Genomic DNA, 14,035 nt, shown 5'->3' with positions numbered 1-14,035 from the left:
GCCCAAGACAGATCTCTGGCCCATCCTACAAAACATTAAAGCTACAACAGACCATCTTTACTCCTAGATGCTAAAAGATGGGTGTTTTATTTGAAAAAGGACTACTTGTCAGCTACTTCAATCCCTTGGTAAATAGTGTCCCAGCTGAACTAAGCTCCCAATTGCCATGTGAATGGTAGTCCATAGGACATATCCCACTCTCCAAAACTCATTCCCGCAAGCCAAAATTACATCTGTACTACATTTGCAACTCTGTATGGAGTCAAAGCACACAAGTGTCTCCAGTCCCTGGGACTGTCACGAGGCCTTCATGAACATAGTTAGTGCTTCTACCACTGCAGGACATACACCTTCAGTAGGGAGAAACATGGAAAAATTCTAGTGACTTGGGACAAACTTCAGATGTGTCATAAGGCCACATAGCCATTTAAATCCAGAGAACATCCCCGGTGACAGAATTCCATTGCAGACAAGCTTAGCAGGCATTTACCAAGATATTGCAAGTGTTCCTCCAACTCTGTCTACTGCAAGTTGGGTTTGTATCCATCCACACTGCACCCCAATTTACAGGTTGAAGCCTACCCAGGAAATTCCTGGACAGCTGCCAGTGGCAGTTACCTACCCTGAACATGTTCCATATAAATCATGACATTAAGCAATTACAGAACCTTAAATCAGTTCACCCCAATGCTTTGAGGAACAAAAATAAGCCACACAATCCAGCTACCTAGGAACAAACCTCCCAGTTTGTTGCATTGTGATCCCATCCATGCATTATGGGTGGGCTTTATCAATTCCAAATGCTGCACTCAGTTGCTTACCCACCCCCAAAACATGGGCACAGGAGAAAAGCCACACCACACTGCAGTGTAAGACTGCTACTTTATTACAATATATACACAAAGCAATTTGTACTAAGATTTCATAAATTCAAAGTGCCAAGACCTGCACTTTCTACATAAAGCCTTACTTGGTGGTTCCCAAGAGAGCATAAAGGCAATATGGAGAAATATGGAGAGCAAGATGCTTGTCATATTTAGGAAAGGACCATGTGTACATCAGCTTAACAAGGGCTCCATGTTATGTTTTTAGAAGACATTTTAACCAATGTTAGTTCCTTTACCAACTATTAGTGCTTACATTGTGTATAAGCGAGTGGATCTTTGTTCTACCCACAGTTAAGGTGGTGTAGCACCAAATACTGACCTACAATGAAAACAATCCATTTGAACCTTTACTCCTTACAAAGGAAATGCAAGAAAACCTAGACCAGTTTTACAGCAAACTAGAGAGATTTCCAACACTGCTCAGCATCATTAAAGTAACAGTCTTAGGTTTTGCAGACTTTTCTACAAAACGACACATTCACAGTCCTGCTGTACCAGCTTCTGAAAACCTTTTCAGAGAAAGTTTCTTCCAGTTTTGGCTTGTGTGCACAGTAAACTGAACGAGGGAGCAACTTAGTCCAATTTAACATTAGAAACATTTACGGTGAACAATTGATGGGCCAGACTCATCATATTCCTGCTTGCTGATCCACATCTGCTGGAAAGTGGACAGAGATGCCAGGATAGAACCACCAATCCACACAGAGTACTTGCGCTCAGGAGGTGCAATGATCTAAAGGAAATAAAATGGCACCCATTATTCAAAATGAAAGTCAGATTAGTTTAAAGTTCATTACCTTGCAATTTTGCAAGAAAAAAAGTTTACTTCACAAAGTCTGCACTCTTGACAAACTGCTGCACATGTGCCACTGCAACTAGAAAATAGTCTATTCTAGTTTGGGGGTACTTTCAGCCATTCCATATCCAATCCCAAGTTTATAGCGAGTGTCTCACTAATACAGTTAAAGTGAAGTACTTGCAATCCATGTGCCCCTTCATATAAAAAAAAGTAGCCCCACTACAGGATCCATTATTCAGCCTATTTTAATGTGAGGGTGCACATAGCAGCCTTGTTTTTGCTATGCTAGTAGCTTTACAAACTTTTGTTCATACACGGGTTTTGTTAAAGTTACAAAACACTAGACTCATGGAAACTACCAAGCTTGGTAATTTTTTTTTCAAATGAACAAATGACAAGACCAGTAATAGTCACTGCAGATAGTCTCAAAGATATGGAGGAAAAAAAGTACTGAAGAGATAAGGCAATATTCTCCCTCATTTGTAAAAAATCCAGGGATGCCAGAGCACATTAGTAGTCAATCCTGCCCCCCCCCTAAATTTGGCCTATTCTTTCAACTGTAAAGAGGTATTGAAAGCAGTAGATGTAACCTTCCAAAGCAGACACCACACTTTTTTTTGGGGGGGGGGGTGTTACAATTTTAGGCCATTGCAGTCATGATCATACCCACTTCCAAAAATACAGCAAAAAGCATCTGTGCCATTGCAGTCATGATCATACCCACTTCCAAAAATACAGCAAAAAGCATCTGTGACCATGAAGCTAAAACCAAAGTGGCACCACCAAGGGAGGGGACAACAGCTAAAGAAAATTGGCCAAAAGCAGCATAGCCTCAAGAACTAAAATGCCAGGAGGTAGTTTGGGGCCATATTCTAACGAATGCAAATTTGTATGATTGGAGTGTTGGCCTAGGAATTACATTCCAATAGACAACCCTAAAGGCAGTGAAGTTAGTTCAATCCCAGAGAATTGTTTAAAACTATACCATTTGCACTTCCAAGGGGCAAGCTGCATGGCTAGTACACCCAATTGTATTTTAAGCTACCTTTTGTTCTTATGGACCCTTATTTTTCAGACATGGCAAAGCACAAAGTATGATTAAGTGGAAGTGCTCAATGACTGCCAACCCCACTATCTAGGACAAGCAGAACATACAACTCAATGCCAGCTGCATTTTGGGTAACCTAGCACTAATGTTAAGTGTCTATACACCTTGTCCTGCAATGGAGGCAGTCTGCAATATGGCCATCTGCTCACTGTGGAAACCTGAGACCTTATCAGTTACAACTTATTTGTAGTCCCTCCCCTATACATTTTAGGTTTGAGCCAGCAGAAGATAGTTTATTGGTGTTCTCACCAGCAGCTTACAAGTAAGCAGTTTTGCCCGAAACCACTTTATTTGAATGTTCAATTTAAAAAAAAATTGAATCCACTGCTTAGCCCTAGATCCATTCCTATTCTAGTAGGGCAGAGGGGGCTACAGTGTACAATGCTAGAACCACTAAGACGTGCAGCTTGCATTCTTAATTCTGTAGAAGAGTTACATGGGACACTAAAGCAAGACATGGTCAAAATAGAAACTGATAAAGATCAGAATATTAACAGATTACTATCAATCCTAGCTTAACAAAGTTCTTCTGGTGGGGGGGTTACCACAAGATTCTGCAGGTGTGATGTTGAAACTGGTCTTCAGCAACCTATTAAGAGGGTAATGAGTATGCTTACCAATATGTACAAAATGGATTGACATTTCAGGAGCAAATCCATCTACATTGCAAGTGGGCAAGCTACATAAATGCCAAATCCTACCATGAGAAAACTAGGAGGGCTCTACCACCATGGGAGATCCCTTCAGCATGCAAGACATTTGAAGATCAGATTTCAGTCAGTGGCATGTGGAGTAACCTTGCAAAATGTTGCTGGCTTCACCTGCATGAAGGGATTCAAAAGCCAGATACCAATCTGCTGTTCAGTACTTTGATCCTGATTAAAACCCCTAGCAAGTGTTTAACCCATCCCCTACCCCCCCTCAGGAGCTGTTGCATTAAGCCTGCAAGATCACCTGCACCTACATTAACAAGGAGCTGAAAACTGTCTCCCCAAATTTCATCCAAACCATGCTAGGGAAAGCTCTAATCCTAGGACTCTCAGGATCCTAGTGTCAGACAAACTTTGCTTCCTCATGCCAAAGGCAGTCAAAAAGGCTACTGCATTATAGAAATGCATTTTGATTGTTTAGTGATCCTAACAGGGCAACAGACCAAACCACATTTAAATTGCTACCAAAAAACTGCACTTGTAAGAGGCTGGCCAGTCTGTTCATGCTGGCCAAGGTCCATTTCTATAACTGGTATTATAGTCTAAAACTCTACCTATAGATAAGTTTGGAGATATGAAGTGTTATGTACCTTAATCTTCATTGTACTTGGTGCAAGAGCAGTTATTTCTTTCTGCATTCGGTCAGCTATGCCAGGGTACATGGTGGTGCCTCCAGATAATACAGTGTTGGCATAAAGATCCTTACGGATATCAACATCGCACTTCATGATCGAATTGTAGGTAGTCTCATGAATTCCACAAGATTCCATACCTTAAACAAAAAAAACAAAAACAAAATCAGATTAAGAATTGTCCCCAGCAGGACCAGTAAACAGCAATACAATGGCAGTGAGCTTGCAGTGTTCACAACTGACTATTGTCTCAGCTGGCAAGACAAAACTGATCTACCAGCTTTACACACAAAATCTAGTTTCCTGCTGCAGAGTTGCTTATGCTGCAACTGCAGCCAGCTAAACTGACACTGAGGAATTAAGTCAACCTAGCTGCCCCTTACAAAAAGGGCACACCATTACTTCTGACATCTAAAGAGTCTGTTCTAAGCCATGTTAAGGGGGCATAGCAATAATTAGTATGGCAGACCCCAGTATCTTCCTGCCAAGAAGGAAAGGCATGCCAGTAAGTGGCAAGTGTCATGTTAAGTTAGAGCAAGTGTCATGATAAAAGTTAGAGCAAAACACTAAGCTGCATGTCAGACATGCTCATGCATCTGCAGGTTCATGTGCACAGAAGTGTTGGGATAGTAAAGGTGGAGGTATACAGAATGGACTTTGACAGGACAGTCTCAAGTCCCCAGTTACTCCCAACAGAATAAAGGCTTTGCACAGATTTAGAAAGAAACTCACCCAAGAAGGATGGCTGGAGCATTGCCTCTGGACACCTGAATCGCTCGTTTCCAATGGTGATCACTTGGCCATCAGGCAGTTCGTAACTCTTCTCCAGTGATGAAGATGAGGCAGCAGTAGCCATCTCCTGCTCAAAGTCAAGAGCAACATAACACAGCTTTTCTTTGATATCTCGCACAATTTCTCTTTCTGCAGTTGTGGTGAAGCTGTAACCCCTTTCTGTCAAGATCTTCATGAGATAGTCTGTCAGGTCACGGCCAGCCAAATCTAGACGCAGGATAGCATGTGGCAATGCATAACCCTCATAGATGGGCACAGTGTGAGACACACCATCACCTGAATCCATAACAATACCTGTAGTACGGCCAGAGGCATACAGGGACAACACTGCTTGAATAGCAACATACATAGCTGGACTGTTGAATGTTTCAAACATGATCTAGATTAAAAAAAAAAAAAAAAAAAAAAGAAAAAAAAGCTGTCAAATCTAGACCAGACCATAGCCAATAATTATAAAAAGGTCCCCATGTAGTTTTACTGTATCCCCAAGTAGCAAAACAAAGATAACTAGAATTAACCAATGTCTCATACCTGTGTCATTTTTTCTCTGTTAGCCTTAGGGTTCAGGGGGGCCTCTGTAAGCAGGACAGGATGCTCTTCAGGGGCAACACGAAGCTCATTGTAGAAGGTGTGATGCCAAATTTTCTCCATGTCATCCCAGTTAGTGACAATACCATGCTCAATAGGGTACTTCAAGGTCAGGATGCCCCTTTTGCTCTGGGCTTCATCACCTACATAGCTGTCTTTCTGTCCCATACCAACCATAACTCCCTAAAAACAAACAAAACAGATTCAGACTAGGTCTTTGTACAGAAGAGTAGTTTCATATCCTTTTAGGGAAAGGATAACCACATACATCATTGCCTCTTAAAGCACTCCATACACATTTTTGTTACAGTAAAGTTCTCATTAGGCCTATACCTACAATTCAGCAGAAGACTGAAGGTGGTAGTGGAAGAAATTTGATCAGGACACTAGCAAGATGCATTGTCATTTGAACTTAATCCGAGGGATGCCATTTGGAAAGCAGCCCCCCCCCCATGTGCACACTGGTAGTGTCAGTGAAATGGCCACAAACCAGCACACTCCCTCCATAAGAAGTGTACTCCTGCTACAGCTATCTATACAAGCCATGACTTTGATTAGCAATGTAGCATAGCAGTTTTCCCTCCTAGATCAGAGCTAACTGTACCAAAATGGCAAAGTGCCAGAAACACAAAGCACATGCAGTAGAGGCCTAGAACAGTTCTTAATGCTACAAGGGACAAGCATCAAGTAGGATACTCATTCCCATGCATTACCTTAAAATTAAGGCTGGCTGTCAACTACAATAGATTTTACTGGTTAGTACTTACCCTGGACAGTTACTGAGGTTAGGCCTCACATACATAGAGGCAACATGTGCACCCTAAAGACTTGAGCTTGGGATGCTTTTACTAAGTTTCATACAGTAAAACATCAAACATGCATTACCATTTTAAAGTTATTTTCAATATTGTTTAGTATACTGGCTCACCACATGCACAGTAGCAAGCACTGCCCAACACCCTCCCCTGTTATAAGTCAGTTGAAAGTACTCAATATTCATCCAGTGAGAATGAATATTTGCAGTTTCCAAACTGTAAAATGCCACAATTTATATACTAAACATGAAATGAAAGTATGCTTGTAATTATATTTAGGTTGAAATCATTTGCAGTTAGAGGACTTATTTTTGGTCCAAAATATTGCTTAGTCTGAAACAACGCAGTTTCCTGGACAGCAATGGTTTTGCATTGTTCAGAAATATTTACCACGAGATACTGAAGCGCATGGAAAACATTAGTGGGGGGGGGGGGGGAACCACACACGACTACAAGTGCCCCTGATTCTCACTATTCTGCTCCATATTTCCCAGTTCCTTGCAAAATTGGCAATTTGGGTAGAAAAGGTGGAGGGTTATGCTTAAGCAATGATAGTAACCAAAATCGTGCAGTTACTTCTTGTTCTAACTAGAGTTTAAAAAGTCCCATTTGTCTGATTTCTGGATTTGTCAATGATTTTGGAAATTAAGATGTTTACTGCTATGAGCTGAACACAATCCACACCTCCCCAAATACTGCTTTCTATGCAGAGCAAAATAAGGCATAGATAGGGAGCAGTAATGCAAGGTAAACAGTTGTGCAACTTTACAAATCTCCATGACTTAAGACTTATCACCGAGTTAAATGCACAAGTACCCACATCAAGCCCTTTAACTGTCATGGCCAAATAGTGTATGCACAAGTACCCACATCAAGCCCTTTAACTGTCATGGCCAAATAGTGTACTAGGTCACAGTGCAAGGTGAGAACATATTTGAATTTATATCCATGCCTCTCAAGTGGCACTCATTTAGTGCCTTAATGACATGTTCCTTAAGTTGTCATATCAATCATGCCTCAATTTCATTCATGGCAATCATTGGAACCACACCCACTCCTGCAGAGAACTGAAGGCAAGCCAGTACACTACACTATAGCCCAACCTTTTGCTGCCAAAAATGTAGTACCTCTTAAGCTGCAACAACATTTGGTGACATTTCTATTTCAGACAAGTCTGCCCTGTCCCCACAAAAACCCATGTCACTCAAAAGCTTTGCTCTCTAGTCAAGTGCATGACAATCCGAGTGCCAGTGTTTGCAGTGTGATGTTACCAAGAGACACATCTTTAAGACTGAATCCTGATAAACAGCACAAAGTGCTAGCTAGAGCATATCCTACAGACACCAAGATTAAAAATGCAATCACACCCCAATGTAGAACATATCTTACAGACATTCGCAGTGTGCCTCAATTCTACAGATCCTAAAAGTAGAAAGGCATACAAACCTGATGTCTTGGGCGACCAACAATAGAAGGGAACACAGCTCGAGGGGCATCATCTCCAGCAAAACCAGCTTTGCACATACCAGATCCATTGTCAACGACAAGTGCAGCAATGTCCTCGTCTCCCATCGTGCCTGTGGAGATAAGAAAAAAGTTCAGGAGCAGAAAGCAGTTAGTAGGAATTGCCACTTGGTCCACATGTTCCTAATCACCAGTCAGCACAACTACATTGTCTCAACTTAACAGCTCACTGCTGTTCACTCCAAGTGGGCAGCAACTGTAACTGTTGAAACATCTGTTACATGGAAAATTAGTTAAGAGCATACGAAACCTGCCCCAACACTTATCCATAGCTTAGATTTTTCTTCAACTACCCCTTTCCAAACACCTGCAGTATCTCTGCCCACTACATGTAATTTCTGTATACATTAATATGCAGGATTCAGTACTTGCACATTGTAACCAGGTTCCAGATCTGTCATTTGATATTATGGACAGACTTTTTGCAGGGGTGGGTAAGCCAACTAGCCATTCCTGAGATTGGTAATCACCCAGGAATAGTAATAGGCTCCAAATTCCACTTCAGTTAGACTTACTTAAATGATGGATTTCCATGGATCCAACTCTGCAAAACGAGACACCAATACAATGTAAAACTGAGTAATCAGAACCAGAGTACAACTAAAAAAAAATATTTATGAATGTCTGTTTACAAGAGTGGATCCAGAAAGTCACACCGAAACCAGTAAAATAGTCCCAAGAGAGGACATTTTTGGCCACAAGCACTTGCTTTGACACCTGATGGGCACAGCAAACAAAATTGAGAGCCTGTCGAACACAGATCGACAGCAAGAGCTACTTCTAGCATTGGAGACAAATGTAAACTTGGTTCCAAGTCTTTGAAATCTAATGAATTGCCAGTAAACTAGTCTAAAAAAAGGCCACTATATTTTCTTCAGACAACTCATCTGCCAATTCAAATACACTGAGAAACCAGGTTACAAATACAACAGAAACTAAAATAAAAGCAATCCACTGTCTCGTGTTATTGCACCTCAATTCACGACTTTAAGGACAGGGTCATTTGCCCATAGTAGTTTTTACTTTGTGTCAAGCCTGTATAACCATGCCGGTCAACTACACTTTTAATACTGGTATCCCAGCATCTTCCATACCATTCCTACTCACAAGACCCTTCCCGTGTTCCAGTAGTATCAACATAGCAGATGTTACCACTGTAGCAGTGTCCTTTCCCCTCCATTACCCACCCAAGAAATTTGCATTGCCAATTCAAAATCATGGATCAGAACCCATTTCAGTGAGAATTACTCTGTTCACAGATCAGTGTACAAAACTGTGTGTACAAGGTACCCAGGACTGCCAGGCTCTGAATTATAAGGCAGAAAAAAAAAGAGAGGAATCGCAAACAGGAAAAAACTGTCTGTACGGCACACAATTACACCTTTTTTTTCGCCAAAATATTTCGGGGTGCCAGACACTGCACCACTGCCTCAGCAGTATATGGAACAGCACTGCCCCACCCTAAATGGGCACCTAACCTATTACAAGAAGTCTGACAAATAAAACAAAGCCTTTAAATAACGCACTAACTCATAATGTACTCTGTATAAACCAGACAATTTACTAGAAGTAATGCAAAAGTGGGCGCTCTTCGAACTTCATAAAAAGTTGGGTAATCTCCCAGAGTAGTACCTCGCGGGCGGTTCTGCGCACGTTAGGGCGTGTCCACAGTGACTGGCAGGTCACCGTACATCTGATGTGTTACAAAAACAAAAAGCATCTAGATTACCCCCAAACCTTTAAACGTTCCACATTCGGTACAAACATGCAAGCCTTAAAACTGCAAAATAAAGGTTAGCCATTTTGCCACAAAACCGCCACGCCCTAGTTTTTAAATGCACACGCACGACACGAATATTACCGACCGCATCGGTTAACAGTTGCGCTATACGGAAACGCCCCGTTTTTAGACCTAAAACATGTACGCTAAAGAAAAGTAAAGCCACAATCGCACTCTAGTAAGTTAAAATATCAATTTTACAGCAAACTGCCTAGCACATATGGTTGCCACCTTTTCAAATGCCCAAAGTGGGACATTTTTTGTAGAAATGTGAGATTTTGCAGAACAAAACATACCCACGGCCAGTGCAGCTACTAGAACTTCATAAAAGCGTATTTTTTGTAGCATTTGAGTTGCTTATGCCATTTCAAATATGTACATGTTTGAAATGTAAAATAACTTAATAGTTGTATAAAAAAAGAAAGAAATAGGGCCTCAGGTCATTTACCATTTTTTTTTAGTTTTTTTCGCAGGACAAAGTCGCAAAGGGGGACAAGCGGTAACCCTAAGCACATATGGTGGGGCTCAAAACAAAAAGCACTGCGAGTCCGCATTCATCCCCAACGACGAATCTATCGGCCGACATTAACCATAAACTCTTTCAGAACACTGTTACACGTCGAATAGATTACATTTTTGCTTACTGTATTTAATACAGCTAATTGACTAGAACCCGTTCATACAGGAAGTTATAAAGTCGAAACTTCATATACAAACCTAAAGACCACTTAAATCCCAATATCTATAATATTATATATAATATATTTATCCTATAAATATCGAGCCGCAAATAATCTAGAGCAAAACTGAACTTCAAACGCACACAAAACATAACTTCCTCCACATACCTGAACTAGAGTAGAAGTCTTCACAGAACCGTAAACGAACGTTTTTCGCTAGCTAGCTGGCTGACTGACTAAGCTTCCTCTTGCTACGCGCTTTCTTATACTTCCTGCTCGTACTGCCCGCCACAGAGCCCACGTTTTCAAATAATACCATGTTTGGGCATGGGTTAGAAACAGGCGTTTTTTATTGACTGCTCATTTTCTGCAGGTTGCGCCCTGGATAGTTTCATCAGGGTAGGGAGGAGTTATGTAAGGGAAAAATGTTGTTTGTGTTTAGCAATAAGTGCACTTTTGAAAGTTTTGATTGCTCACGGTACTTTTGTAGTGAAGGTAGTTATTTTTTCTCCTCAAGAAACGCTTTAGAGTTGGTATGTATGAATCCTCTTTTCTTTAAAATCGTGGATAGTGCTAAACATAACGAGGGACTCTTTTAAAAAAAACATTGATGTAGTCATATTTGGTAAAACAACGAGATTTCAATTACAGTGCAGTGCTAAAATTCAGTAATTGCATTAATCCACACCATGATTAAATTTGGAGGCAAGATGACAACGCTTGAGAGGAGTGTAAACTCCGAATGTGTCCTGTTTCTTGTTCGATCACCTGCACCATTTGAACTCCTAGTTTTTTTTTTTTTTAAAACCAGCCACATTTATTAACGTCTTGTATATCTTGTATAATTACACTTTTTTGTAAAGCTCATTCTGTGTCCCTATATAAAGTACTTTATCTGAAATTGGGAAGACCTTTAAGTCATGGCCAAGGAGCATTTCTTCTGTTAGACTTCTATAACCTGTTTAACAACACTATAATGAGCACAATTCATCTTTCTTTGAACTTGTTTCACCCTTTTAATGTAAATACTTCAGGCATCTACTCGAACTGTCTGGACTGCTCTTGTACCCACTGCCTAATACAATACACAATGTAGCCCTACCAGAGCTCTGATTCTAAATCTAAAGTCCCCCATCATGCCCTAACCGTAAAGTCCTGACTGCTCCCTAAACCTAAAATCTCCTAAACCAGTTTGAGTTGTGGGCAGGGTTTGGATGGGGTCTGCTACTGCAAATGGGGGGATACAGAGGTGACTATGGCCATTTTTCCAGTATTTAAAAATAGCCACAAGTACTTCTATAGCCTGTTTATCCATTCATAAGCAATTCTACCAAGATTGGCTGTTCTGTCTTCAATTCCATGGAGCCAGTATATGTCTGGAATATGTCAGCAAGTATGCTATCCCCTTATTAGCAAGAAGTTCTCTGGTTCGATTCTCAGCTGGGGGTGCCTTTTGTGAGGAGTGTGCATGTCTTCACTGTTTTCATGTGGGTTTTCTCTGGGTGTTCTGTTTTTCCCCAAATTCCAAAGACATGCAGTACATGTCCATGTTTGTGTATGTGGTGTAGAGGAACAACTGCAATTAGGCTAGCCACCTGGTAGTATGAACATTGGTTCTAGATGATTGTCACTTTTAAAGTGACATTCCAACTCCACGTGCAAAAATAGGAGGGTGGGGGTAATGGATGGATACATATGCTATGGTTTGTATTACTTTACTCCACATACCCCTAACCACTTAACGTCCCCCAATCGCATACATATAATTAGGTTCTGCCATTCAACATCACCAACAAGCATCTGCTTGACTCTTGTTTTTTACTCCTAAGTCTCATTGGTAAGTGCTGCAAAGTGTGAATCTATGTAAAAAGTGTACACAATACTGTAGGATGGAAAACGGCCACATTCCAGAATTTTAGGATCTATCCAACATGTTTGTTTTCATTTATAACCTGACCTGTACATTTATTCCATTTTTTTCACTGTCTGAACTATTGTAAAGATATTTCCAATCCCTATAAACTATATAGTACAACAATTTGTTTTCTTCCTGATATTTCATAATACTTATAAACTATAGCCTCACTGACCTTGTATTTCTGTTCTGCTACACATTTATCCAAACACTCATGCAGTAGCATTCTGATCTGCAAGTTTTGCACTATCTGATTGTGTTGCTTGGATTCTGACTCTTGATCTGTTTATATGCCATACATCCTTTCCTATCTTATTCTATAATTATATCCAGTAATTATGTCTCTCTACTAAACTTTCTAAAAAAGTTCTGGTCCCTCAATCACGGTTAAACATAGGATCATAGGAAGTTATTAGGTTAACAGCTCCAGGGCCCTTACAAGTCTAGCCAAGTTAAACCTGTGCTCCCAAGGGTGTCTGGTTCAAGCAGACACTAAAATCAGCAATTATTGCCCCTGTCCAAGAGGGACACAAGGGTGAATTTCTGGTTGCCCATCCAATCATCCAAATTACGCTTAAATAGGGCCAATGAGGGGCTTTGTTTGACATGAATGGGAAGCTTGTCCCAAAGGTGGGATAACCTCTGGGAGACAAATCTGTCTCCAGCAAGTTATGTTCATGTCATATACCAGGTTAAGGTCCTTTGACCAAGTGACCCGTGTGCCATTTGACTTGCGAATGTGTGGCATTTCCATTAAAGCTGGGTCAGAGATTGCTCTATATGCAAGGCACAGGTCACCTCTGAGCAGTCTGTACAACACAGAGTAAAGTGATATTGACATGATTCCCAGATTCTGTCCAACAGACCCAGAGTGCAATTTCCACTTCCAATATAACATATCCAGTATTCTACGCCTTCCCCACTGATCCCACATTCTGATCTGATCCATCCTATTAGATCTTAGCCAATAAACATGTGTCACTCCAGGTTCCATTCTGCACCAAATAGAGCAGGGATGCATTTTAGCTCTAAGTACCTAATAAACAACTGTTACTATAGCCAAACCTAGGTAGTCAGGGTTTCCTAACCCTCCTTTAGCTTTAGAGAACATAAGCTTACTTTTCTTTTTAGTTTTCACCTAAGAATTCCAAAAAAAATAAAAAAATCCAGTATGAATTTGTACAGTTTATTAACCTCCATTATATACACAATTTGAGGTATGTGATGAAATAACAAGAGAATCTTAGGCAGGGTCATCATGACTGCTTGCATTTTGTGTAGCAGTCAGATAAATTTAATGTCTGTTTTATTATTGCCTTTAAATTTAATTTTAGTTCACTGATTTCTGTTCACTGTCCTATGAATACAAAGTTAGTAACAGTCCTGCACCACCATGAATGGTAAATTTATTTCACATGCGCTATGCCCTCAGAACATGTGTTGTTCAGTCAGAAACGTCACTCTTCTCTTCAGTCAAAGTTAACCCGGAACTCTTTCTCGGATTGGTCATTGTATTGATAAAAGTTGGTATACTATCTTAAGGACACTTAATCCAAAAAAAACAAGTATTTGAAACTGAGCTCCCAATAGAAATTGGAAGCACTTTTTCTTCATTCGGAGTATTATAGACGTTTGAGGGGCACTCTGTCTTTCTTACTGTGCCATTAGAGACCCAGTTGTCCTACTCCTTCGTTTTATCCTAATGCTCTGGAACAAACTTCACCTGCTTATTAAACAGCGCAGCTCATTATCCTCCTTTAAACATACACTAGATGACTAAATAGGTATCTACAGATTTACTTCAG

General features: G+C 40.5%; 1 protein-coding gene across 1 annotated transcript; it reads right to left on the bottom strand.

Annotated features, from left to right (window-relative positions):
- Positions 1 to 868: 868 nt before the first annotated feature.
- LOC122812972 (actin, cytoplasmic 1-like) lies at positions 869 to 10,631 on the bottom strand. The gene is made up of 6 exons (XM_044085064.1): positions 10,484 to 10,631; positions 7,778 to 7,908; positions 5,460 to 5,699; positions 4,869 to 5,307; positions 4,095 to 4,276; positions 869 to 1,620 (listed from the first exon to the last, which is right to left on the bottom strand). The coding sequence occupies exons 2-6, from the start codon at positions 7,901 to 7,903 to the stop codon at positions 1,477 to 1,479; spliced, it is 1,131 nt and encodes a 376-aa protein (XP_043940999.1). The 5' UTR covers positions 7,904 to 7,908; positions 10,484 to 10,631; the 3' UTR covers positions 869 to 1,476.
- Between the last annotated feature and the right edge of the window lie 3,404 nt (positions 10,632 to 14,035).

The sequence above is a fragment of the Protopterus annectens genome, chromosome 10.part0 (genome assembly GCF_019279795.1).
Source record: "Protopterus annectens isolate FY-2018-M chromosome 10.part0, PAN1.0, whole genome shotgun sequence".
NCBI lineage: Eukaryota > Metazoa > Chordata > Ceratodontiformes > Protopteridae > Protopterus > Protopterus annectens.
The sequence above is the reverse complement of the archived record's forward strand: the minus strand, read 5'-3'. Positions and strand labels throughout refer to the sequence as shown.